Raw genomic sequence first — 25,836 nt, 5'->3', positions numbered from 1 at the left:
TAGCTGTGTAGTAAAAGTTTTCGAAAAATTGTGAACAATACTGAATGGCTGTTAATAAGACAATGCTGAATGTTTTTTGTCAGGGATCATCTGATATTGAAATGAGAATACTGTTTATCATGATAAAATCTACCAAATACAGGATTCATAAAGCTCTTTATACAGACAGATCCAAGATGACAGGCAGATGTGGCTACAGTGTCGTCTTCTTCTTCGACGTTGCTGCCTCGCAGCCTAATATTCATTAGGCACTTCCACATTTGTTAACTGTGAGGATTCTAAGCCAAGTTACCATTTTTGCATTCGTATATCATCACGATGATACTTTTATGCCCTGGGAAGCCAACAAAAAATAGGAAAAAATTATGTACGAAAAAGAAAAATCATAATGAAAATAACACATGTACGTACAAAGGGATGGGGTTCCATGAGTTGTGGGAGGAGGGTATGAGGATTGAAAGTACCAAGAATCATAAATTAAATAGCGCTCAGAAGGGAATGATCCAATTGAGTAGTGTGACAATACAGCACAAAGTCAGACATGGGGAAAGAAAAGAACGTTTGTAAATTGTTAACTTTTCGTTTTACGTAACCTGATACTTTCTGTAATGGAGAGTTCACTGCAGTTAGTTAATATTTCATGAAATATGAATATGAGAATCATCAAACTTCCATTAAATATACCTTTATAGATTTCGGGACATGGGTCGATATCGAAATAAAATAAAATTTTATTTACGTTTATTTGGTTTCCTAATTCTAACCGATGTAACAATAAATTACTTATCATTAGGTTCTACTATTCTATTACCTATAAAATGGGCTTTTATGTTGGCATTTTGGGCATTATTCCATCGCTATAGCCTTCCCTATAGCTTCTAACCTAATCCTGTAACAGAAGAGTCTTCGCAGCATTCTCCAGCTGAACTACTCTAAAAACAGAAACAGGTGCAGAGCGCACCAGTCAACAACAATCTCAGTCTACAAGGGGGGTGCAACCCAGCCGTTTGCCGGGTCCCTCGCTTAATTCGCATTTTGCTCCTTGTTCAGCGGCACTCCGTTCTCGTCGATCTCCAACGATGGCACTAGCGGGGGCTTAAAACCTCCGTATTCGATTCGCAGGCTCTTGCCGTACGTGGGACTTCGGCGGAACTTCACATCGCTCTTGACGGCCCAGTGATCCTCCAGCAAAGGCGTCGGCCCTACGTAATCGTCCTTGTAGACCCCGGGCAGGAGCTGCACTGTTGACGTTTGGTAGTGGTGGTGCGGTTGCGGTTGCGGCGGTAACGGTGCTGCTTGGTAGGTGAACTTGCCTACAAAGTGCGATTGATCGATTAGCGAATATGGCTGATACGGGTTGAAATGGTACGATGATTTACCGTTGAAGACCTCTCCGGTGAGTGGGGTACCGTAGATGTGTTTGGATTTTTCTGGAAAGTGGTGGGGTAGGACGTTGATCTGACCCACGTCCACATAGGACGGTGCCGCAATCGAGGCCCCAAAGTGTAGATCATTTTTTGGATGTTGGTTGTGGAAGTAGTAGTGTTTACCAGGGGCTTCGATCAAGGGGGGCTTTGGCAGAGGTGGAGCTTTTAAGAAATAGTGTTCAGTGTAGTGTTTCTTCTTCAATCCAAAAAACTTATGGAAGTCGAAAAGTTTCTCGTGATGAGTGGTTTTGATAATTGCGTGAGTTGGCTTAGGCTCATGAATAGTGACGGGTATGAGTTTTTCCACGGCATATGGGATGGGAACCCCAACGGGGACTTCTACGGGATAGTGAACGGGGACCTGAACCGGAATTTCAACGGGAACTTGAACTGGATAGGGAACCGGGCGATCAATGAACTTTTCGACGACCTTTTCAACGGTAACGGGCACGGGAACTTCAACGTGTTTTTCTACAACCGTTTCAACTGGTCGATCGACGAATTTTTCGACGACTTTTTCTACCGGGACCTCAACCGGGTAAGGTCGATTGACGATCTGAGTTACGGGATAGGGAACTTGTACTTCTTTGGTGATTACTTTTTCCACAGGAATGGGGCGGTCTACGATTTTTTCCACGATTTGGGTCACAGGGTACGGAACCTGTACTTCTTTTGTGATGACCTTCTCTATGGTGACTGGTTTTTCGACAATTTTCTCCACTGTCACAGGGATAGGAATGTGATGAGGTACTGGACGATCGACATAGTGATGAACAGGAACTTGCTTTTCTACAGGATATGGAACATGAACAGGAGTAGGCACTGGTTTTTCGACGATCTTTTCTACTGGGTATGGAACTGGGACTTGTTTCTCAACGATACGATCTACTGGATGGTGAACCGGTTTCTCAATGTACACCGGTTGAGGAACCAAACGTTCAACTGGCTTCTCGATAAAAACGTTCTGTTTGATAATTCGGTCAACAGGTTTCTCAACGATGATCGGTTGATGCAGAACCGTTGTTCGAGCGCCAAACTCGGGCTGATTAGTGGGTTGTACTATTTGTGGACCTACTATCAAATTCTTAAGGTTGATACTCTTTTGAACTTCCACAACCGTTTTTGAACCATTGTCATCAATACAATCCTCACCGTTTTTGTCAGAGTTGGACAAGCGTAATCCGGCTTGAAGCGGTGGTAAATATTTCGGCGTAACAGGTTTTGGAGTGATCGAATCTTTTGCTGTATAACGTGCGGTGGGCGAAGGTATATTGGAAGTAGTCGTACGGAAACGAGTACTCAGTCTCGATGCCGTTGACCCTCGAGTCTTGGTACTGAAGGTTATTGGACGGATTGTAGTAACTTCATGTTTGATTTCAACCGGAATGGATTTACCATCGTCCTCGCAAGGTTCTGGTATCAACTGGTTACTTTTGTAGCTGGTTTCTTTCAAAAACTGACCTTTGTTATGATCATCAGCTTCTCCCAGAATTTCTACATTGATCTGCTTGAGCAGGTTATCGATTTTGGTTCCTGATCGTTGATTTCGGGGCGTTATTTCAGCTGTATCGCCGACAACGATTGGATTATCAAACGATGGAACAGCGATATTGTCGTTAAGTCGGTTTTCTTTTTTTGAGCTTTCGCTTGGTTCACTATCGGAAGTTTTCGCTTTCGCCGTTTCTTCTATCACATCCGTGGATTGAACCTCGTCTTCTTCGGCATTGTTGATGCTCACGACATCTTCGTTTGTTACCAAATTCTGCGTAGAAGTGACCAGTTTTTGAATTCCTTCTTCGTTGATATCCACGTATGGCAAAGGAGGTGGCAAAGGTGTAGGCAAGAGCTGTCGTTCAGCGGTAGCATTCTCCTGTTGTATGGCTGCGTCGACCGTGGGTTGGACAAGGGTCACCAGTTGCACCGGCAAGGAGTTGGAGTTGAACATTATCTGACTAGACTGTTCGTTGGTGTAACTGTGGGAAAAGATGGAAAATATTAGTATTTGATCCTGCACCTCACTGCCACTGTAAGCGTAACTGTCTCTTATTTGCTGGACATCCTACTTATATGGGATAGCTTTGTTTTTATGAGCAGTTTATTGACTAACGGATTTTTTTTAAAGATTCCTGGTATCTCATGAATGACTGATTTACAAAAGTATGAAGTGTTGTTTAATGTGTAGTTTCCTATATTCAGCAAAGGTTCCTGAAAATCAAAATATTAAAAATGCTGTTAAGCTATCAAAAAATTCATAAAAAATTATATTCGCTCGGGCTTATCAAATTCAATTCTTTCCACTCGAGTAGACAGCTGAAAGTCTATGAAAATTCTTAGAACTACGTAGTTTTAAATTGACCTTTCGAAAGAATAAGGTATTACCCAGCCAACACAAAGTCGCATATGCTAGCGAATAAGTATACAATGTGGAGGCGATATAGGCGCATTCCTCTATTTGACTGCATGCACAGTGTACTTATATTGCCTCCACTTTGTACACTTTTTCGCTATTATATACGATCTTATGTTTGCTGGGTAGGTGCAGGACTGCACTGCTTAGGAAAGCATTACTGATGATCCCTTTAATGGTTTTATCATTTGTCCAATATGATCAACCCGGTTGACTCAATATTCCCATTTCAGTCAATATTCTATTTTTTTTTTGCTGTTTTCCATTTTGAATACGTTGCTCAATATGTGCTTAGGGGTCGTACACTAATTACGTAAGCACTTATGGGGGAGGGGGGTCTGCCATTTTCTTACGCTCCATATAAATAAAAAATTAGAAAAAAAAATGTAATCTCTTTTTAGTGGAATGTGTTCAACCGTCTAAGACGAGTTAAATATTCTCCATTTAATTTCAATAATTATTTCGATATCTTTATCTCTCGAAGTCGAGTCAAGTACGAGACACTGAAGACGACCACACAGTTGTGGTCGTAATACGCAAAGATATCGAAATAATTGGTGGAATTAAATGGAGAATACTCAACTCGTCTTAGACGGTTGAAAAAAATATCTTACGGGGGGGGGGGGAAGGGGGTTGAAAAACCCAGAAAAATTTCTCACGTAATTAGTATACGGTCCCTTATCAATAAATTATTAAATTTTCTTGGGCTATTTGGCCTATCAAAAAACTTTAATAAAATTCTTCTGATTTTCCCTAATCATCAGAATACCACACTTTTTATCATTTCAAATTGATCACCTAACAAATTGTATCTAACTTTTCTTATATTTTCACATTTGCTTAATGATAATCGGGAACTGATGAAGATCCAAATCCCTGGACCGATACGTTGGTAATAATTTGAAATTATCAAAATTTTCATGTCAGAATCCTTAGATGATTTGTATTGTTTTTTTAAGTCCCGTAGGCGCATGAAGCTCAAAATTCTGGGACTGAGTGAAGTTTGTTGGCTAAACTTTGGAGAACACAAACTACCGTCGGGACAGGTATTGTTATATTCCGGTATTCGAGGGAACAACGCTTCCCGGCACCGATGAGTTGTTTTTCTGCTTAGCGCCCAGGCAAGGGCAACCAATTAATGAGAGAATAATCATTGCCAGATTCAGAACATGGGTAAAGAACCTCATGATAATCCAATGTTATGCCTGCCAGGTGCTGCCGAGATACAGGACAAGGAGAATTTCTACAGTGAACTGAATGCCGTCGTTAATGAAGTGCAGAAAGGTGACAACAAGATCTACATGGGCGACTTCGATGTGAAGATTGGCTCAGACAACACGGACTATGAACGTGCTGGGAGAAATGAAAAAAAAAAAACATCAGCAGGGTTTACAAGATACAACCGCCCGACGTAACCTTCGTAAAACAGATTTGATTATCTGTCACTGGTTTGTGCATGAGCTTAGAGTGATTCAAATTTTGAGTTTTTCGCTTCCCTATGCTTGAACGATAACATTTGCTGTTTTAATGAACTTCCTAAATTGGTAACTGCATTTGTTGTAATTTGACTGAGCACGATCAGTTTGAAGTTTGAATGGAAACTACTATAGAAATCGTCCCGTTTGTGCAAGATCGTTCCGGGAGGCGGCATTAAATCTATATACATAAAAATGAATTTCTGTCTGTCCGAACTTTATCCAGCTTTCCACGTTCGCCATAATGGCGGCTGCTATAAACAAATCTGCCAGTAACTGCTTCCGACGCTGATTTGCTTCCGACGCTTCCGACGGTGGCCGTATCCTTAGCAACTATTTTCACATTGTTTATTTATTCTTTCTTACGTGAGCAGGCACATCATAGAAAAAACTGAAGGAAATCGTGAAGGTCACTCCTGACGGAATCCAAGTTTCAAAGTGCTCGCGTTTTCGGGGGCACACCACTCGATACGGAAGCAACGCACAACTGTCATTTTTGTTGATTTAGCTTTGCTGCGTCGCAGCATGCGTGAAATAATAAAAATGACAGTTGTGCGTTGCTTCCGTATCGAGTGGTGTGCCCCCGAAAACGCGAGCACTTTTAAACTTGGATTCCGTCAGGAGTGACCTGAAGAGCTTGCAACTATTAGAAACAATTTAATGATTCGACGAATATAGCTTCATCATTTTTATATTTTAGGTGGAAGGACAATTACAACGAAGGATGATTATCATACCAAAGTAACAGTTATTCTTGTCTAGCCTGCATCCGACTGAACGTTCTGGCTGCTCTGAAGCAAATTTGTTGACAATTTATTTTTCATACCTACTACGTCACGCAGAAGGAATAATAAAAATATATTCTGTTGCGACGATAGCAGGGGAAACGTAATTCCATCACGTATTCCTTCTCGCAGAACTACTCCAAATATCCACAGCCCTTCTGATCCTTCGATCGTGGCTAAGAATAAAAATACGGTGCTCAACATTATGCTTACACTAGTTTTTATTTTGCGTTGGGTTACTTGCGCTACCGCCTTGATATGGCATGGCAATTACATTTGTGAGTATACTTATTACAGATGACGTATCTGCTTTTGTTGTCGGAATTTTCCTTGAGCATACGTCCTTTACGCAACTCAACGAAACGGAGTTCATTGTATAAGATTTTAGCACTCAATTCCAATTTCAGCCGAGGAGTTCGAATGTTCTTAAAATGGGCAAAAACACAGAACTGCACATTTTGATTTGTCCGAGTGTGAGGTTTAAAAAAAAAGAGAGCTAACATTAGTTCTCACTCATCAACATGCAGTTTCATTGGAGAATTGATTGTTAAAAAAAATACAAGAAGCAAGCCCAAGTAACATTTTAAGTTTTATTCCCCTCTTGGAATGGTTTTCAAGATCAAATCATAAGAACTAACAATAAAACTCATAACTACACGACAACCTTCTGATGACTACTATAAGAGTAAAATATGGCCAAGTGGCCCTCTCTAGATAACCACTATAAACCTCTTATAAGAGTATTTGAAAAACCCTTTTTGAACCACCTGCAAAAAAGGGAATTTGGCTGCGGCAGCTGTCAAAAATGTTTCTTTAAAAAGGGAAAAAAATATTGCGGGAAATAATAACAAAATGGACTGATGATGAAATTCGTGAAGAGGATGCCAACAAAATAAAACTTATCAGGTTTGTTTTTCAATATACTTTCTTTGAAATAAGTTGCGCTTTCGATTTTATGGTGAAATCTAGGTAAAAAATAAGATTGCATACCACGCGCCGGCAAAATAATGTAGTTTAGCGTTTCAAGCTGAAAACAACTAAAACATTAACATCGTAAATATCCACCTAATATGTCGATGTTTCTCCTAATTCCAATCATTTAGCTAGAAAAGTGGTCTACGCGATGAAAATATCATTTATTTATGGATTTCAGCGATAAATTTCACCGACCTGAAAATACTTCTCCTTTTCCAATATGGCCATCATGCATTCCGAGCAGAAAAATGTTGCTCTTATTTCACACCGTTATAAACTCTTTGCAATGCAAATATTCTTATTGGGGTTATTCATTTGACCACATTACGACTAAAAATTGTGGCTTTGATCGAGCTTTGAAAATATGGCTTATTAAGCTCTTTACCACAACCGTAGAGTTGCTCATAAGATCAATCGGAATTTGACGTTTGAAGCTTTTCCAGTAGATTTATGAGTGATTTATTGATAGTAATAAGAGCGCCAATAAAACTGAAAACTAGTCATGGCGGTTGCTGTCATAAATCCACTATAAGAATTAAATAAATCCAACAAGCATGGAAATTGTTACTTGGGAAGAGCGGTCGGGTACGCATGTCCACGTGCCTTCATTCGAATCCTACAGAAGTACTTAAATCTGAATGCAAAAACTAAAATAAACTTTGTTGCGTTGCAAGCTGTTCAGAGCAATGTTTATTTGTTGGTATTGTATTAATCCTTCGTTGTGATTGTCATTCTTTCACCTAAAATATAAAAATGATGAATATATATTCGTCAAATTAATTAATTAATTCTAATTATTGCAAGCTCTTTACGAATTTTCTCCGGTTTTTTTTTTCATGATGTGCCTGCTTACAGAATAATAAATAAACAATGTGAAAATAGTTGCTAAGATACCATCGGAAGCGTCGGAAGCAGTTACTGTCAGATTTATTTATAGCAGCCGCCATTATGGCGAACGTGGAAAGCTGGATAGACTCAGAAACTATTGAACTGATTATTGGTGTGAAAATTTGTATGCAGAGGTTATTGGGGCCAGGAAAGGTTCTTAAGATGATTCCAGACCCCTCCCCTTTTTGGATAGGGGGGCTCCTATAAAAAAGAACTAGGAAATTCTGCATAACTCGAGAACTAATCAAAGAATAAATAAGTTTTAGGCGAAACGAAGTTCGCCGGGTTTGCTAGTATTTAAATATAACCAACTCGAATACTTCATTCAATATTTCCTATTATGTAAGATAGTTGTTGATGCGTAGCGATCGGATTGCTGTAAGCAAGGTTATACAGAAAACAAAAATGCTAATTATTGACATTTATGTTAGGGTAAGACATCCATAAGTCTCCATCACTGAAAATCCGTTGGGAAATCAAAAAGAGTTCGGTTCTGAGGAGAGGCATAGAAGGAATAAAGCCGTTTGGAAACCCAAAGAACGGTACGGAAATCTTTGGGTTTACAAACGGAGAGCCTTTGATCTTTCGAACTTTTTTGGGCTTCTGAACGGAACTTTTTTTGGGCTTTCGGATAAAATCATTTATTTTCCGAATGGAACCTTTTTAGGCTTCGTAATCCCAAAAAGATATCCCTTGTACAGAAACAGAAAAAAAAATCCATTCAGAAGCCCAGATGGCTCCACTCGGAATTCCAAAAGTATTCCTTTCGAAAGTCTAAAAGGAATCCGTTTGAAAGTAAAGTCCAAAATAATTTCGTACAGAAGCTCAACTCAATTATTTTGAATACTTCACGAATTATTTTGAATAGCGCTATGACCAATATGAATGCTTTTGATTGCAGTACTCAAATTAATTCATGAAAAAAAATGTTACTTAGGTCCTTTTGAAAAGTTAAGCGAGAAGTGGTCTAGCAGATACGCTTTGTGGTTTTCAAAACCACAATCCGTTTTTCAGCTGTCGTTCAGACACGTTTTGTGATTTTCCAAACCACAATCCGTTTTCCAGCGGTCGTCCCGACGCGCTTTGTGATTTTTCAAACCACAATCCGTTTTCCAGCGGTCTTCAAGATGCGCTTTGTGATTTTTCAAACCACAATTCGTTTTCTAGCGGTCGTCCCGACGCGCTTTGTAATTTTTCAAACTACAATTCATTTTCCAGCGGTCGTCCAGACGCGCTTTGTGATTTTCCAAAACACAATCCGTTTTCCAGCGGTCTTCCAGACGCGCTTTGAGATTTTCCAAAACAAACCACAACCCGTTTTTCAGCGATCGTCCCGACGCGCTTTGTGATTTTCCAACCCACAACCCATTTTCCAAAGGTCTTCCAGACGCGCTTTGTGATTTTTCAATCCACAATCCGTTTTCCAGCGGTCTTCAAGACGCGCTTTGTGATTTTCCAGCGGTCGTCCCGACGCGCTTTGTGATTTTCCAAACCACAATCCGTTTTCTAGCGGTCTTCCAGACGCGCTTTGTGATTTTCCAAACCACAATCCGTTTTCCAGCGGTCGTCCCGACACGCTTTGTGATTTTCCAAACCACAATCCGTTTTCCAGCGGTCTTCCAGACGCGCTTTGTGATTTTCCAAACCACAATCCGTTTTCCAGCGATCTTCTAGACGCGCTTTGTGATTTTCCAAACCACAATCCATTTTCCAGCGGTCTTACAGACGCGCTTTTTGATTTTCCAAAACACAATCCAGCGGTCGTCAAGACGCACTTTGTGATTTTTCAAACCAAAATCCGTTTTCCAGCGGTCGTCCAGACGCGCTTTGTGATTTTCCAAAACACAATCCGTTTTCCAGTAGTCTTACAGACGCGCTTTGTGATTTTCCAAACCATCTTTGTGGTAGTACAAACCACCTTGCCTTGTGATTTTTTTAAACCTCCCAATATTTTACTAATCAGCACATTAACCCCTTGAATTCAACTCACCTATTGAAATCAGCGTCAGGATCCAAAAATAACCTGGGAGGATCGCCAAAATGTGTGGCCCCAAATGGCCGGAACGAAATGCGATGACAGCAGCTCTCCGTGATTACGTGTGCACGCCACGGAGATCTGACAAGAAGAGGCCGAGTCATGGCTTGCTGATCACCAATTGACACGCTGAGGTATTGATGTATAATCACACGATGAAAGTAACTTGCTTAAACCCCACAGATATCAATGTTTTTCTTGAAAAGATCCACCATTTTCAAATGCCTGTATTTTTGAATGGGGATAAAACGGGGCTAGACCTGGGTTAAACAAAGGAAGGGCTGAGGATTGCTCTGCGTATTTGGAAACTGGGGAATTTGAGGTTTCTCATCATTTTTAGAAATGGTTATTTGTACGAGGAAATCAAAATGATCAGTTCACAGAGAAACAGACGTCTCACTTAGAACAAAATGCAATCAAAATCATCGTCACGGAAACATTATCGCCCAATGCTAAATGCACTGTGATTGGACAATCGGAAACCAGATGGCGGTAGTGTGCAAACGTCAAACACAAGCAAAATCGAAGGAAGCGCCATCGGTGGCCGATCGACCACCTACAAAAAATTTAATCTTCCGTTGAAAAGGTGAACGATGGAACATATGTTGAGTGAGACGTCTGTTTCTCTGTGATCAGTTCTTATAGTGTTGTAAAACCGAAAATTCCGCCCAGTTCTTCGAAAACAAAATGACAACATGTTTATAGTAATCAGGAGGCGCACACTTTACTAACTCAGGAATAGATCCGTGCGCTTCTACAGCCGATAGGTGTACATCCGTGTCTCGTCGACCAACATTCCCACTAATTAATGATTTGAGTGTATTACTTCTACGTGAAGTTAAACGATTTACAATGATATGGAAATGCTAATATCATCTTCCAAACTTAGACGTACATGTTTATGATAGAATTAGAGGCGAAAGTATAGAACTGATAGTTCCATTAGGATACGGCAGGCATGGAGAATGTTTTCATAGAAGTCTATTTGAAAGCGAGCGGAGGGCAATATTTGTGATAGTTTGGCAGATATACACCATCAGAAGGGCGGATTTTTTCCAAAAAAAAAGAGTGATATCTCTGCAATCCACCAATGTATTCACTCAGTTGAGTAACCAAAACGTGCATTTTTTATCCTCTAACACTTTGTAGAAGACGTCACTTCGATAAAAATTAAAACCAAAAAACTACAAACAAAATATTGATTTTTTAGGGTCACCCACACATTATTTTTTGAAATTATCATAACAAATGATACAAATGACGCACAACAATGGTTTCTTCAGCAAAGTGCCTCAAAATTAAATAAGGAACAACTTTCTAGAGCATCGTACAATGCTAAAATTAGTTTTTTTTATTTTGTTTAGAAGTTTTATCTCAAAATGTAGTGGTATATATATAATAGGGTGCTATTGCAACAAACTTCAAAATAATAAGCTTTGACTTTGACAAAATAATAAGAAGCTCAACGCATCCTTCAAAGGCTTCGTACCGCAAGCTGAGACGTGCAAGTATAAGGATGGGACCATCTTGACTGACGAACTTGTGGTGATCGAAAGGTACAAGCAGCACTACGAGGAACACCTGAGTACAGGCAGTGAAAGTCAAGGCAGCGGATGAGATGACTACGTCTGTTCAGTGGACCATGGAAGCCTACAAGTCCCCATCTTGAGGGAAATTAAAGATGCCATCCAACAGCTCAAGAACAATAACGCAGCTGGTAAGAATTGTATCTTGGCTGATCTCTTCATGATATTAATCATGTTAATAAAAAAAATCTTCAAGATACGTCCGGAAAAGCTGGCCAATTGTCTACAGAGGCTGATAGTCAAAATATGGGAAACAGAATAGTAGCTACCAGAGAAGCGGAAGGAAGGGGTCGTATGCCCTATCTACAAGAAAGGCGACAAGTTGGAGCATGAGAACTTTCGAACGAATACCATTCCAAAATGCTGCGTTCAAAGTCCCCGATCATCTTCCGCCGTCTATCACCAATAGTGAAAGAAATCAGGGCTTCGTTATAAGCCGCCCAACGACGGACCAGATCTTTACTGTACGACAAAGCCTTCAAAAATGTCGTGAATATCACGCCGCTGTTTAACGATTTCAAATAGGCAGTAGAGACCCCGTAAAAGTGTGAAAAATCATGGACGAGAACAGCTTTTCCAGGAAGCTTACGAGACTGGTCATAGCAACAATGGACGACAAAACTTTGCGAAGATTTCGTTCTTACAATATCTGTATACGCGAAAAATAGCTTTCATGAATTCGTGAATCAAAAAGATCCCGTGGTATTTTGATTCACGGTTTTGGAAACGGTTTCTGGAACAATCTGGAGAACGTGGCTGGTGTTTTCGAATCCATGACATAAAAATCACGGTTTAATTTTGTTGGTTTACGGATTCGGATACACTTTTTTTCTGAATGTTAGCTTAAATTTGTGACCTTTTCATGTTCTCAAAAAGTATCGAAAATTAAACCGGTCAGCCCAGAATCACAATTCTTATGCTAAAATAAGCCTCCTGTCAAATTTTCAGCTAATTCGGATGAAATTTCGAGGCGGCTCAAGTCAATTTAGTGTTTTTGGGCTATTTACAATTTTGAAAAAAATCTAACTAGAGATATAAACGCCGAAAACTATCGCAGCAACCTCTATACGAAAGCTCTTGGTGTGATCTAAAAGTCTTGTGAACTTCCGTTCACGTTTTGGTTAAATAATTTTTGAGCTCTTTGAACAACTTGTTTGGAGAAATCCTAACGTGCAAATTTATGAGAAAGATTCATCTTCTGATTTTTATGAACTTAACGGTAGGTCGCACATTGACAATTATATTACTCTAATATCCAGGGAAAAAAGAGGAATAATAAAATAGTAAATCAGCAAAGGTTTGTAATAAATTCAAGAATTTTGTAGAACAACGACTTTCAGGGGAAACAGTGTTTTAATGCACTAATATTTTAATGCAGCTTTTACAAAAATCACTTCAACATGGTCAAAACGTCAACGGAACGAATCGCAATGTTCACAAGACTTTTAGATCACACCAAAAGCTTTCGTATAGAGTTGTTGCGATAGTTTTCGGCGTTTATATCTCTAGTTAGATTTTTTTCAAAATTGGAAATAGCCCAAAAACACTAAATCTATTTGAGCCACCTCGAAATTTCATCCGAATTAGCTGAAAATTTGACAGGAGGCTTATTTTAGCATAAAAATTATGATTCTGGGCTGACCGGTTGAATTCTCGATACTTTTTGAAAACATGACAGGTTCTCATAGATACTCTAATATGGGGAGCGAGCCATTTGGTATAAAGTCATTTGGCATAACACCATTTGGCATAAGGCCATTTGGCATAAAGGCCATTTGGAATAATGGTCATTTGGCATAACTGACATTTGGCATAATTGTAACCAACGTCAAAAGAGAGGGTCTTTTGGCATAACGGACATTTGGCATAATTTTTCTTTGCGTTCACTAAATGGTGACTAAGTGGTGTGGGAAACACCCCGGAATAGTAAATATGATACCGTCGATAACAATATTAAAAAGACATTATCCTCTCGTGGAAAGAATGCAATGCAAAAGTTGGTGCATGCCCGGATAAGAGCAGTGGTGGATGTAATCCTCTCTTTAAAAGTAGGCGTGGGGCCGGATTATGGCAGTGAATAATATGATACCTTCTTTAAAAGTATTAGGGCAATGAAGGATGTGATGCCTTCATTAAAAGTAGGCGCTTGCCCGGATTAAGGTCATGGTGGATGCGATCCCTTCTTTAAAGGTAGGCAATTGCATGGATTATTGCAATGGATGATGTGATCCCTTCTTTAAAAGTAGGCGCTTGTCCGGATTATGGTAATGGTGGATGTGATTCCTTCTATAAAAGAAGGCGCTTGCCCGCATTGAGGCAATGGTGGAGGTGATCCCTTCTTTAAAAGTAGGCGCTTGCATGGATTATGGCAATGCTGGATGTGATTCCTTTTTTAAAAGAAGACGCTTGCCCGGATTGAGGCAATGGTGGATGTGATCCCTTCTTTAAGAGTAGGCGCTTGCCCGGATTATGATAATGGTGGATGTGATTCCTTCTTTAAAAGAAGGTGCTTGCCCGGATTGAGGCAATGGTGGATGTGATCCATTCTTTAAAAATAAGCGCTTGCACGGATTATGGCAATGGAGGATTTGATTTGTTCTTTAAAAGTAGGCGCTTGTCCGAATTGAATCAATGGTGGATGTAATACCTTCTTTAAAAGTAGGGATGTGGCCTGAATTGTGGCAATGCAATGGTGGATGTGATCCCTTCTTTAAAAGTAGGCCCTGCGCGGATTATGGTAGATGTGACTCCTTCTTTATAAGTAGGCGTTTGTCGGGAATAAATCAATGGTAGATGTGATATCTTCCCCGAAAAGCACAACTCTGATTGATTTGGTTGCAATAACTCATATGTGACTTGATTGGTTTTAGTAACTCGTCTACGACAAGTGAGTTGCTTGAGTTTTTAAAGTTAGGCGATTGCCCGGAGTAAGGCAATGGTGGATTTGATCCGGTCTTAAGGCGCATGCCCGGGTTGAAGCAATGGTGGATGTTATATCTACTTTAAAAGAAGGCATGTGGCCGAAATAAGTCAATGGTAGATGTGATCCCTCTCTCGGAAGTAATTCTGCCGTTTTGTTATTTCGTTCGTCCGGAAAATGTCTACCATCAGTCTAAATTTATCAGAAAACAGCCTCGACCTACTTTATCTACGCTAAACATTACATGAAATATCCCTTTCGCTTACCAGCCCCTCCACCAAGCCCTCGTCAGTCGCCGGATGCGGTAGCGTATTGGGGAACGCGTCTTACCGTCACGGTTGCCTGATGACGACTGACAACTTGTTCTTCTCGGAGGCATTCCTCCAACGGACCCGGCTTAATGACAACAGAACAATGCAACGAACATTGGATGCACGACATGGACAAACGGACACAATGGACTCACGATGAGATTGACTGGCAACGACAACAATAATGGTAATGGAAAATCTAAAAATAGATTCTGTGTAGATTCTGTTCAGCAGAATACCACAGTAGATCTCGGCACAGTAGCGGTTAAGTAACACAGAGTGCTTAACAAATAAAGAAAGGAATAAAAAATCTCTTTCGCTTTCACAGTTCGAAATTATGCCTAATGTCCGTTATGCCAAATGACCCACTCCTTTCTTGCAGTTTTTTTTTATCTTTATTAGAGTGATTTTTAAGATAATACAAAGTTCATCACTCTTTCTTGCAGTTCAAAATTATGCCAAATGTCCGTTATGCCAAATGACCATTATGCCAAATGACCTTATGCCAAATGACCTTATGCCAAATGACCTTATGCCAAATGACTTTATGCCAAATGACCCAGACCCTCTAATATGTGCTAGTTGGGTACAGAAATCCAATCACTGGAACTAAAAATTTACATGTTTGGGAGTTCATATTTTTGAAATTCCCGACAAACTCACCCAACGAGCGGCTGATAGGCCACCGGTTGCGACAGCTGCTGCTGTGGCTGCTGTTGTACGTTGTCCGAGTAGTACACGTAGTAGTTGCTGTTAGGCCCCAGCGATATCGAATGCTCGTAATGAACGCCGCCCTCCAGCTGAGGTGGTCCCGCTGTTGGCGGTGGTGGTTGTGCGTGGATTGCGGGAAACAACTAAAATGCAAAACAGATTTGAGAGCAATTTTGGGTCCCGAAAGAGTTCCACCGTTGAACCACACCTACCACATCCGGTGGAACGGTCGGCAGCAGCATCGTTCGGACCGGTTTCACACGAGGGTCATTTGGGGGCGGATTCAGAGCAGCCGTCCGGAGCACAGACGTGACCAACAAGAGTGTTATCATCGTCAGCATCCTGGGTCATCAAGGCTCGAGATCTGAAATGGAAAATCAAGAGGAATGCAATTATGAATGATTGGCTGGCGAAAGGATGGTTATTGAATGTATGAACTGAAACAGTAAAGGGCAATTAAACGTGATAATCTTCCGAGTCGTCATGGAACAAGATGCTATGTAATTATGATTTACTCGGTGCAACATAAGAAGATGGATCGTGTCTCGATCACACCTCTGTTAATAGATATCTGTGTGAAAAATATTCAACCAATGTATTACCCTGAAGGTAAGTTGTGTGACACACAACATTTTTCTTGCCAACCGACATATCTAGATGGACGGACGTTGATAAAGCGTGAGCATTTCTCACGCTCTGCTAAATGGATTCAAGAGTGAATCCCAACAGCAAAAACAGATTCATTTCCCTTTGCTGTTATGAAACCTCTCTTGTTTGGTAATACCATCGTCAAATAAGCCATTCCATATATCCGTTTTAAGTGTTTAAGCATGATTCTCTCAAAATGGTTTGAGGATCAAAATGATATCACTTTTTGATTCAACTTTCCGCGGTGATCTGGAAATTTACTACAACTATCGTCCACAACTAGAGAATCAAGCGACTATACACTTAGGCAAATGAAAATACATGTTATTTTATACATGTAATTTTAAAACTTTTTTCTTTGAAGCACTACGAAGAACTGAAATATTTGCATATTGGTTGCACATTGGAATAAATCAACACTTAGCTTCTCAGTACAACTTCAAGTACTAGGATTGCAAGACAATAAATACGGGAGGTGCGAAGCTTTCTCGTTGTCATCAATTACGAAGATAAAAATTCATATTTTATAACTTGAAGTGAAACTTGCATTCCTAACACAGTTATGGGTGGCAGTGGTTTGTTTATTCGATTAAAATTATCCACACGGAGGTGAAGAATGGAGGAACGCAGATGCTGCGTCAAATTATTCAGGTGCGCCTTAATGACCTACGATGGTTTATTGTTTGGACGCAGTTACGCAATGATAGCTTCTCAGTAAGATGTTCAATGCCATAAGGCTGATGTTTTTGCATTGCAGTAAAGAAAACGAAACATACAACAACGTTTACATTTGCTAATCCAAATTTTCGAAAAGCCACCCACAAATTGAATCCAATCCATGACCAGATTCAGGTTCCCTCAATTCAATTCCCAGATTGAATTAACTGAGTAAACAGCACAACGCATTTTGTTATTTAATAGCCTCAATTTTGTTGACTAAAACAATATAATATTTATAATAGCAGGTGACAATAGGTATTTTATAACAAAGTAATAAAGAGGAGGTGTTGTTTCTTGTTTTTGTCATCTTTCAGAAATAAACATACGTGCTCAGAACCAATGAAATAAGCACATGATATAATTCCTAAGATGAACTTAAAATCAGAATATAGAAATTAGAACAGTATGAGTATTCATGGAAGATTTGAACGCACTATAGATCGTGAACCCGAGGAAAGCAAGTGCATGTATATTAAACATTTATTGTTACGGCAGTAGCATAAAGAACAGTTTTATACGGTGAGATCGCAACGGAATGATGTTCCATTTAGTGTCAACAATATCTGCAATAGCCATAGTAAATGGTTTTAGGGTTCAAATGTAAAATAGTTTCACCACCAAATCAAATATCCAAAACACATTTCGCGGAATGCACCTTATGCTCCGAAAGACACTTCGCGAAATGTACCTTTTCATCAAAAGTCATTCCGCGGAATGCCATTTGGCGGAATTCTGTTAGAATAATTATCTTTGAAATATTTACTGAATTCTGCTTAATTACATGCAATCCTGTCTAAATTCTTTTGGATTGCCATTTAAAGCAATGAAATAAGGTATTGTGCCTTGCAATAAAATGACAACTTTCATGATCATTTTCCAAGGCTGCCACAGATGTGTAAAGTTTATCCGCAGCACCAGCTATCAAAGCAATCACCGCCACAATCCACCACGTGGCGAACAAATTTTCAAAAATATCAAAGTAGCTTTTTTCTGGAGGTATGTTTTTCTTAGGCAACTATCTGGCGCTTATTTTTTGTTGCGATTAAAAATGAGCGGAGATTTGCGCGGTACAATAATGCTTTCCTCGAATGACTGCATCCGGTCGGTATGATGTAAAGTGAGGAAAGAATTCCTTCTTGAAATGGACACGTATAAAGAAAAGAAAGGAGGTGCCCGGTATAAAGCAAAAGGGAAAGGTAACGCCTTCTATGAATGGATGCGTCGGCCCGGTATAAGGCGAAAGGAGTTGATAATGCTTTCTTTAAAAGAACGCGTCTGCCCAGGACAAGGCGAAAGGAGGGGTAATGCCTTCTTTAAATGGATGCATCTCCCCGGTATTAGGCGGAAGGAATTGATAATGCCTTCTTTAAAAAAAACTCGTCGTCCCGGTATAAAAGGAGGGGTAACGCCTTCTTCAAATGGATGCATCTGCCCGGTATAAGGCGAAAGGAGTTAAAAATGTCTCTTTTTAAAGAACGCTTCTGCCCGGGACAAGGCGAAAGGAGGGGTAACGCCTTCTTTAAATGGATGCATCTCCCCGGTATAAGGAGGAAGGAGTTTATAATGCCTTCTTTAAAAGAACGCGTGTGCCCAGTATAAGGCGAAGTGAAGGGAAATAAAGACAGAATCACCGTCTTCGACCAGAGGTCGCACAGACTGAACACTTAACATCTAGCATGAGACAACGGACAGGAAATTTACACAACACCTCCTTACCGGGGCAGAATCGAACCCACATGCCACGGCACACACGTCTAGACGATTCACGTCGCTAACCGCACGGCCACGAAGCCCACAGTAATGCTTTTTTTTGAATAACGCATAACTGCATAACGCGAAGGAAGGAGTAATGCCTTTTTTGAATGGTTGCTTCTGCCCGCTACAAAACGAAGGGAGGATATAATGCCATATCCAGGACCTTTTTTCAAATAGGCGTAACTGTATTTGACCTTGTAATTTGAAACGACTCCTACTCTCCCTATTCAGCATATTTCGTGCAACTGAACACGATTTCTCGGTATAAGGGGCGAAAGGAAGAAATAAAGGATAAATCATAGAAACATCTATTCGTAACAAGTAAAGAGACGAGATAATCCCCTCATTATATCTGGCCCGTCTGTCAGATATAATAAAAGATTTGTAAAAGGCAATTGAAATTTCAAAAACCACTTCTACATATTCTGAGAGGCCTTTCTTAGCCGTGCGGGAAGATTTGTTGCTGTCAAGCAAGACTATGCTGAAGGAGGCTGGGTTCAACTTCTGGCCCAGTCTAGGAAATTCATTGATGAAAATTTTTCTGGATTTTTTTAGGCATAAAAGTCTTAACGTGATAATCTCGAGTTACACGAATGCAATAAAAATAGTAACTTGGCTTAGAAACCTCACAGGTAATAATTGCTGTGAACACTAATGAATGAACACTAAGCTATTATTATTAATATTCCGCGAAATGGTGCATTTCACAAAATGGTACATTCCGCCAAAAGTCATTCGGCAAAAAGGTACAATCCGCCAAATGTCGTACCGCGAAATGTTTAACCGCGAAAACGAACTCCGCGAAATAGTTTTCGGTGAAATGTTATACAATTTATTTGGCCGAATGCCGTTTGGCTGAATGTCGTTTGGCCGAATGCCATTTGGTCGAAAGGGTCATTTAGCCGAATAGTTGAAATACGTTTCCTTAATAAATGCGTGAAGTTAGAAGTGAGTAGTTAGAGGTATGAAGTGTTTGTAGTGGAAAGCAAGAAAATTTAAGTGAAAAATCAGTAATTAGTAGTGCGAAGTTATTGGTAAGAAATAAGAAGAAGAAGAAAGAAGGAAAAATAAAGAAGGATAAAAGAAGAGAAAGAAGGAAAAAGGAAAAAAGAAAAAGGAAAAAAGAAAGGAAGAGGATAGAAGGGGGAGAAAGATGGAGAAAGAAAAACAAGAAGCAATAAGGAAAATGGAATAAGGAAGAAGAAAGCTGGAAAAAGGAAGATAGAGAAAGGAAGAAGAAATATGAAAGAAGGAAGAAGGAAGACAGAAGAAGAAATAAGGAAGAAGGAAAAAGGAGCAAAGAAAGAAAAAGGAAGAAAGGATTAGGAAGAAGGAATAAGGAAGAAGAAGAAAGAAGAAAGAAGAAAGAAGAAAGAAGGAAGATGGAAGAAGGAGGATAGAAGAAGGCAGAAAGAACAAAAAAGAAGGAAGAAGGAAGACGGACGAAGGAAGAAACAAGAAGGAAGAAGAAAGAGGGACGAAGGAAGACAGAAGAAGGGAAACATAAGAAGGGAAAAGGAAGAAGGAAGTAGGAATAAGGAAGAATTTAGCAGGAAGAAGGAAGAAGGAGAAAGGAAGAAGAAAGAAGAAGGAAGTAAGAAGGAAGGGAGAAGGAAGATAGAAGAAAGAAGACATAAGAAGAGAGAAGGAAGAAGAAAGACGAAAGCAGAAGAATGAAGAAAGATGGAATAGATGCCAAGGAAGACGGAAGAAGAAAGAAGATAGAAGGAAGGAAGCAGAAGGAAAAGGAAGAAGGAAAAAGGGAGAAGGAAGAAGGAAGAAGGAAGAAGAAAGAAGGAAGAAGAAAGAATAAAGAAGGAAGAAAGAAAACATAAGAAGGGAGAAGGAAGATGGAAGAAGGAAGACAGAAGAAGGGAGAAGGAAGAAGAAAGAAGGAAGAAGGAAAAAGCGAGAAGGAAGAAGGGAGAAGAAAGAAAGAAAAAGGAAGAAGGAAGAGGGACGATGGAAAACGGAATAATGAAGAAGGAAAGAAAGAATGAAGAATGAAGAAGGAAGAAGAAAAGGAAGAAGGAAGAAGGATTAAGGAAGAAGGAAGATGGATGAGGGAAAAAGGATGAAGGAAGAAGGATGAAGGAAGAAGGGAGAAGAAAGAGGATGAAGAAACAAGCATAAAGAAAGAAAGCAAAAGGATGAAGGAAGAAAGATGAAGGAAGAAAGGAGAAGGAAGAAGGGAGAAGGAAGAAAGAAGAAGGAAAACAAAAGAAGGGAGAAGGAAGATGGAAGAATGAAGGCAGAAGAAGGGAGAAGGAAGAAGAAAGAAGGAAGAAGAAAGAATGAGGAAGGCAGAAGGAAGAGGGATGAAGGAAATTGGAATAAGGAAGAAGGAAGAAGGAAGAAGGAAAAAACCGGAATAATCCACCTAGCGGCGAAAAGAAAACACATAATAGTAACAAGAAAAGCACATAAGAGAGGTCAAAATTGCACTTTAGGGTGATAAATCATTTGCGTTCATTTTAATGCATTGCAGCATATAGGCCGTTGCAAATATTTAATTAACATTTTGTCGTACTGGTCTCCGAAAGTTTAAGGGGGGGGATAATAAAAAAATAAAAAAATAAATCGAAGACGCTGAAAGTCTTCCTAATAAAGACAATAAAAAAATAATAATAAATATTGAAATGAAAAAAAATAAATAAAAAACTCCTCGGATTTGTTAAAGAATGTTTTGAAAATCCTCCAAGTTACACCAATTTTATTTCGTTGCACCCTAAAAATATTATTTCTTGGCAATCAATCCGAGGGAGAGGAGACAAAATAGTTTTTAAATATTTTTATCGGCCTTATTGATTTTTTTTTTAATTTAAAAAAAAATTTCCAAGTGACTCTTGGGAAAAATGGAAAGAAATCATTGTTTTTCAATAACTCCGGAAGGCCAAGGCCGATTGGACCAATTTTCAATAGTGAAAAATTAAGAAGGACTCCAGCAAATCGGATAAAGCTTAGTACAAAAAAGTTTGTCTTACATTTTTTCGTACTCGCACACATACATACATACATACACACATACAGACATCATCTCAATTCATCGAGCTGAGTCGTTTGGTATATAACACTATGGGTCTCCGAGCCTTCTATCGAAAGTTTGGTTTTAGAGTGGTCCTATAGCCTTTACGTATACTTAGTATACGCGAAAAGCAAAAAGAATGAAGAAGGTAGAAGGAAGAAGGAAGAGGGAGAGGAATAAGGAAGAAGAATTAATGAAGAAGGAAGATGGATAAGGGAAGAAGGATGAAGGAAGAAGGAAGAAGGGAGAAGAAGAAGGAAGGAAGGAGGAAGAAAAAACTAAGAATAAAGAAGTTCTCTGATCTCAGATCTCAGTTCACTTTTCTCTTTCCACTTTCACTTCTTACTTCTCACTTCTCACTTCTTACTTCTTATTACTCACTTCTCATTTCTCACTCTTCACTACTCGTAACCTGAGTTCATATTTTTTAACTATTCGGCCAAACGGTATTTGACCAAACGGCATTCGGCCAAATGACGTTCGATCAAACGGTATTCGGCTAAACGTCATTCGGTCAAATGGCCTGATACCTTTTTGAACTATACGGCTCTATGAAGCTGCGGTTTTATGCGAATATCGCATCTGTGGGTGTTGACAGCTCTCTAATTGCCATGTCAATAAAAATAATAGTTTACGGTCGACATCGGAAACGTTTACTCCTAAACGAGAGCTTTCCATTTTCCACAATCTCTTACCCTTACATGGAATAGATGTTCATCTTAGTTCCAGTCTATGTGTGAAAGCTTGGCAAAAGATGGGCAAATTTTTATTTTGATTTTACTTCGTTTAGTTTAATTGCAAACTAGCCGTCAACAAAAGCAACTTTCCTTAGCCCGATTCTCGGTCCGGCATTGGAACTTTTCTCAACTTCCCTGGGCATAAAAGTTCTTACAGCAATTCCTTCAGGAAATTCTTTTAGGAAAACCTTAGGCAATTCCTTAACAAACACACTTGTTTTAGTTTGACTTTTTAACTATTGGTATCCTAAGTGATGATCCTTTCTTTGCCTTTTGATATTTCACCTAACAGTTCGTAATAAATAACGTCACTGGAGTTACACCGAGGCAACTATTACGGCAGATTTTAACCACCATCATTAAAACCCGCAGGCAGTCCTATTGAAAAGTCTTACGTCGTCGCTGCCATAATTCCGTGAGAGGCTACAGAGCGCGCGGGCCATGAAAGTGATGATTACTGACCTCTGGGTTGAGGGCTGGACTCGAGCAGCAGGTGAAATTTGCGGTAGTTGAAGATATTGCTCTCAAAACGCTTTTCTCGGGACGCACCAAGTCGTTACTGTGCAAAATAGCAAAACTGGCGAAAAAAAATTCTCATTCTGGTAAAAACCAAAGTAAAATAATTTACAAGTGATAAAATAAGAGCTGCGAGGACTAATCGCTATTAGTTTGAGAAAAAATTACGAAATTTTTTTTTAATTCTTTTTTTGCTAGATAAGAAGAACTTGTTTGCTCTTTATATTGAAGCAGTTTTTGAAGTTTTTGAGGCAGTTTGTCCAACATTTATGTTGAAACAAGACGTAAAAAAATCCGTGTTGAATCGGTTAAATCTCACGCAGACGAAGAGTTCGATTCTGGGTCTTTCTAGGATGTTTTCGGTTGGGTATCATTATCGACTTCCGAAACAGTGTTATATATTTATGTCACTATTCATACAGTATAATGCAATGACAAACATAAACAGTCTGCAATCAATAACCGTGGAAATGCTAAAGAAGATGGAAGGTAAGACCAAGTTCCATTAGGAACTAGTCCACAGGTGTGCCACCAGTCAATGACAAGCTTCGCCTTCTCATACGAAACTAACCAGAAACGATCGCAGCAGAGGAAACATAAATCGGAAAGAAAACCCTTCGGGGCATATTATGTTGAAGCTGCTCCACGGTCGGCATTTGTACTCCGTCCATTTTCCACCGCTTGACTTGCCCCATAGTTTAGCGCTCTTACCGCATGTTAGCACCTACTATAAACGGTTGTAAGCGTCAAAAGAAACTACACCGCGAGTGTCGTTGTTGTTTCCTCTGCACACTCTCTGGAAGTGATTTTGCCCTTTTTCATCTGGTGTTCCTCACTTCCATGTCGGCAGTTCAGTGTGTTATGTCCGATATTTATGTTTCTATTTGCTCACGTTTTCAGAGAACATAACACAAGCGTGTTGCGCAGCATTGTGTGCCTTTTTCATTTGACTGCTTGACGGACGATAATAGTTGTGTAAATTGTCGATAATGGCACTTGGTTGGATGTAAGACAGGAGCCATTGGTGTGTTTTTGTCGGACTGTCTGAATCGATGAGAACTGATGAAGTGTTGCAACTGGCTTTCAAGTGCACTTAGTAGAGCCGAAGTGAAAGAAAATTGATACACATAGTTGATGTGAGTAGGTACATGACATTGGACCTGCACAGACACTCCTTGCGAGTCGGCACGGTAAATATTATTCAAACACGCCGCCGATTGTTTTATGCAATGCCGCACCGTCGAAATGTTTTATATTGCATCGATGATGTCTACTTGTAATGACAAACTCTTATCTGCCAAACACAATTGATACGTTTTCCCATGAGAAAACTGTAAAACGCACGCCAAAGTATTCATTGTGTTTGGCCAATTACTGCAGAACTTAAGCACAATGTCAAAACAATTTAAAAATTAATTGAATATCCGATACTGGGTCATAAGGTTAAAGGTCTTTAGGTCTAATGGCCATTAAGCCGAATGAAAAGTAAGAAGTGAGAAATGAGAAGTGAGAAGTAAGAAGTGAGAGAGGATAAATAATAAGTTAGAAGTGAGAAAGGAAAAAGAAAAAAGAAAGAAGAATAAAGAAGGAAAAAAAAGTAACAAAGCAGAAGCAAGAAGAAAGAAGGAAGAGGAATAAATAAGAAAGAAGAAAGAAAGGAAGAAAAAAGAAGGAAGAAAGATGAAAGCAGAAATGAGGGATTTGGAAGAAGATGGAATGTAGAATAAGAATAAAGAATGAATAAGGAAAAACGAAGACGGGAAGGAATGTAGATGGAAGAAGGAATAAGTGAGAAGTCAGAACCTTTGAGGAAGAAGGAAGATTGAAGAGAAAGAAGAAAGAAGAACGAAAAAAGAATAAGAATGGACGAAGGAGGAAAGAAGAAGGAAGGCCAATGATCTTCGGCCTTCCTTATCCGTGCGGTAAGATGCGTGGCTCAAAGCAAGACCGACCTCCTTGAAAATGTCTAACGAAAATGACACACGCGCGAATGGAAATGACGTGTAACAAGGCTGGTGATATTTTTGAAAATAAATCTGTTCTCGTTTGGACCACCATTACATTCGCAAGGAAGTGAAGACTGTAGGTACTGTGACTTATCAAATACATGACCAGCAGTGTTGGTAAAATCACTCATAAATCTCAATCAACGAGCGCTCCCGTACGAACGAAATCGTCTGCGATTTAAAAGGAATGCATCACGCTTGAATTTTTCATGCCAAAACACATCATTTCACTCATCCATGAGTTTTGAGATTTTGAGTTTTTACCAACACTGATGACCAGTGAAATTTTCTCGCCAGATACTGAGTTTGATTATGTACTGTTTAATGGTTCGAAATGGGTATTTTTGGGACGAATAACAAGAGAATTGATCCGAGACGAACCACAGAAAATCGCTTAGCGTGTATAGTGGAATCATGGCCTCCAAGTCGGTCAGAGCGGAGGCAATCGGCAGGTGATTGTCGCAGAAATTCATTGGCGTCTCCATCCATTTGCTTGGCGCCAGTGAAAATTGACATTGTCTTTCAAGATTCTAAGTTCTAACTTTTGTTTTGTTGTCCAGGGATAAGACGGCTGAAAATTTCTTTACTATGTTGGAGTGTTCATCGGTTTGGCTGTTGCCGGTGAAAATTGAAATTTTTTCGCAAGATTCTGGGTTTGATTTTGTTGCTATTAGTGATTGAAAATGTGCATTATTCAAAATAATTAGACCATCATTTGTTAATCTGAGTCAATGTTTCTTTATATTTCAAAGCACAATCGCTTGATGATAGCAGACAGCTTGGAGAAAAGTTTTGCAATAAATTCATTCACATAGTGAACAATGTCGTTCGAAAACAAATTTCTGCAGCAATCAGCCTCTCGTTCCTCCCGCACTTCTTCTTCTTCTTCTTCTTGGCATTACATCCCCA

General features: G+C 39.6%; 1 protein-coding gene across 3 annotated transcripts in view; it reads right to left on the bottom strand.

The window, feature by feature from the left end:
- Window positions 1-724: 724 nt before the first annotated feature.
- The window catches only part of LOC134225862 (titin-like), a 59,835-nt gene continuing 34,723 nt past the window's right edge, over window positions 725-25,836 (bottom strand). For 2 of the 3 annotated variants that reach the window (XM_062706277.1, XM_062706276.1), the window contains exons 2-4: window positions 15,733-15,884; window positions 15,473-15,663; window positions 725-3,400 (exon numbers count right to left, since the gene is read on the bottom strand). In XM_062706277.1, the coding sequence (XP_062562261.1) occupies window positions 1,024-3,400; window positions 15,473-15,663; window positions 15,733-15,861 (2,697 nt within the window). In that variant the 5' untranslated portion in view covers window positions 15,862-15,884 and the 3' untranslated portion in view covers window positions 725-1,023. The remainder of the gene's footprint in view (window positions 3,401-15,472; window positions 15,664-15,732; window positions 15,885-25,836) is intronic. The other variant, XM_062706278.1, reaches the window with a different exon arrangement.

The sequence above is a fragment of the Armigeres subalbatus genome, chromosome 3, assembly GCF_024139115.2.
Source record: "Armigeres subalbatus isolate Guangzhou_Male chromosome 3, GZ_Asu_2, whole genome shotgun sequence".
In the NCBI taxonomy this organism is placed as follows: domain Eukaryota; kingdom Metazoa; phylum Arthropoda; class Insecta; order Diptera; family Culicidae; genus Armigeres; species Armigeres subalbatus.
The sequence above is the reverse complement of the archived record's forward strand: the minus strand, read 5'-3'. Positions and strand labels throughout refer to the sequence as shown.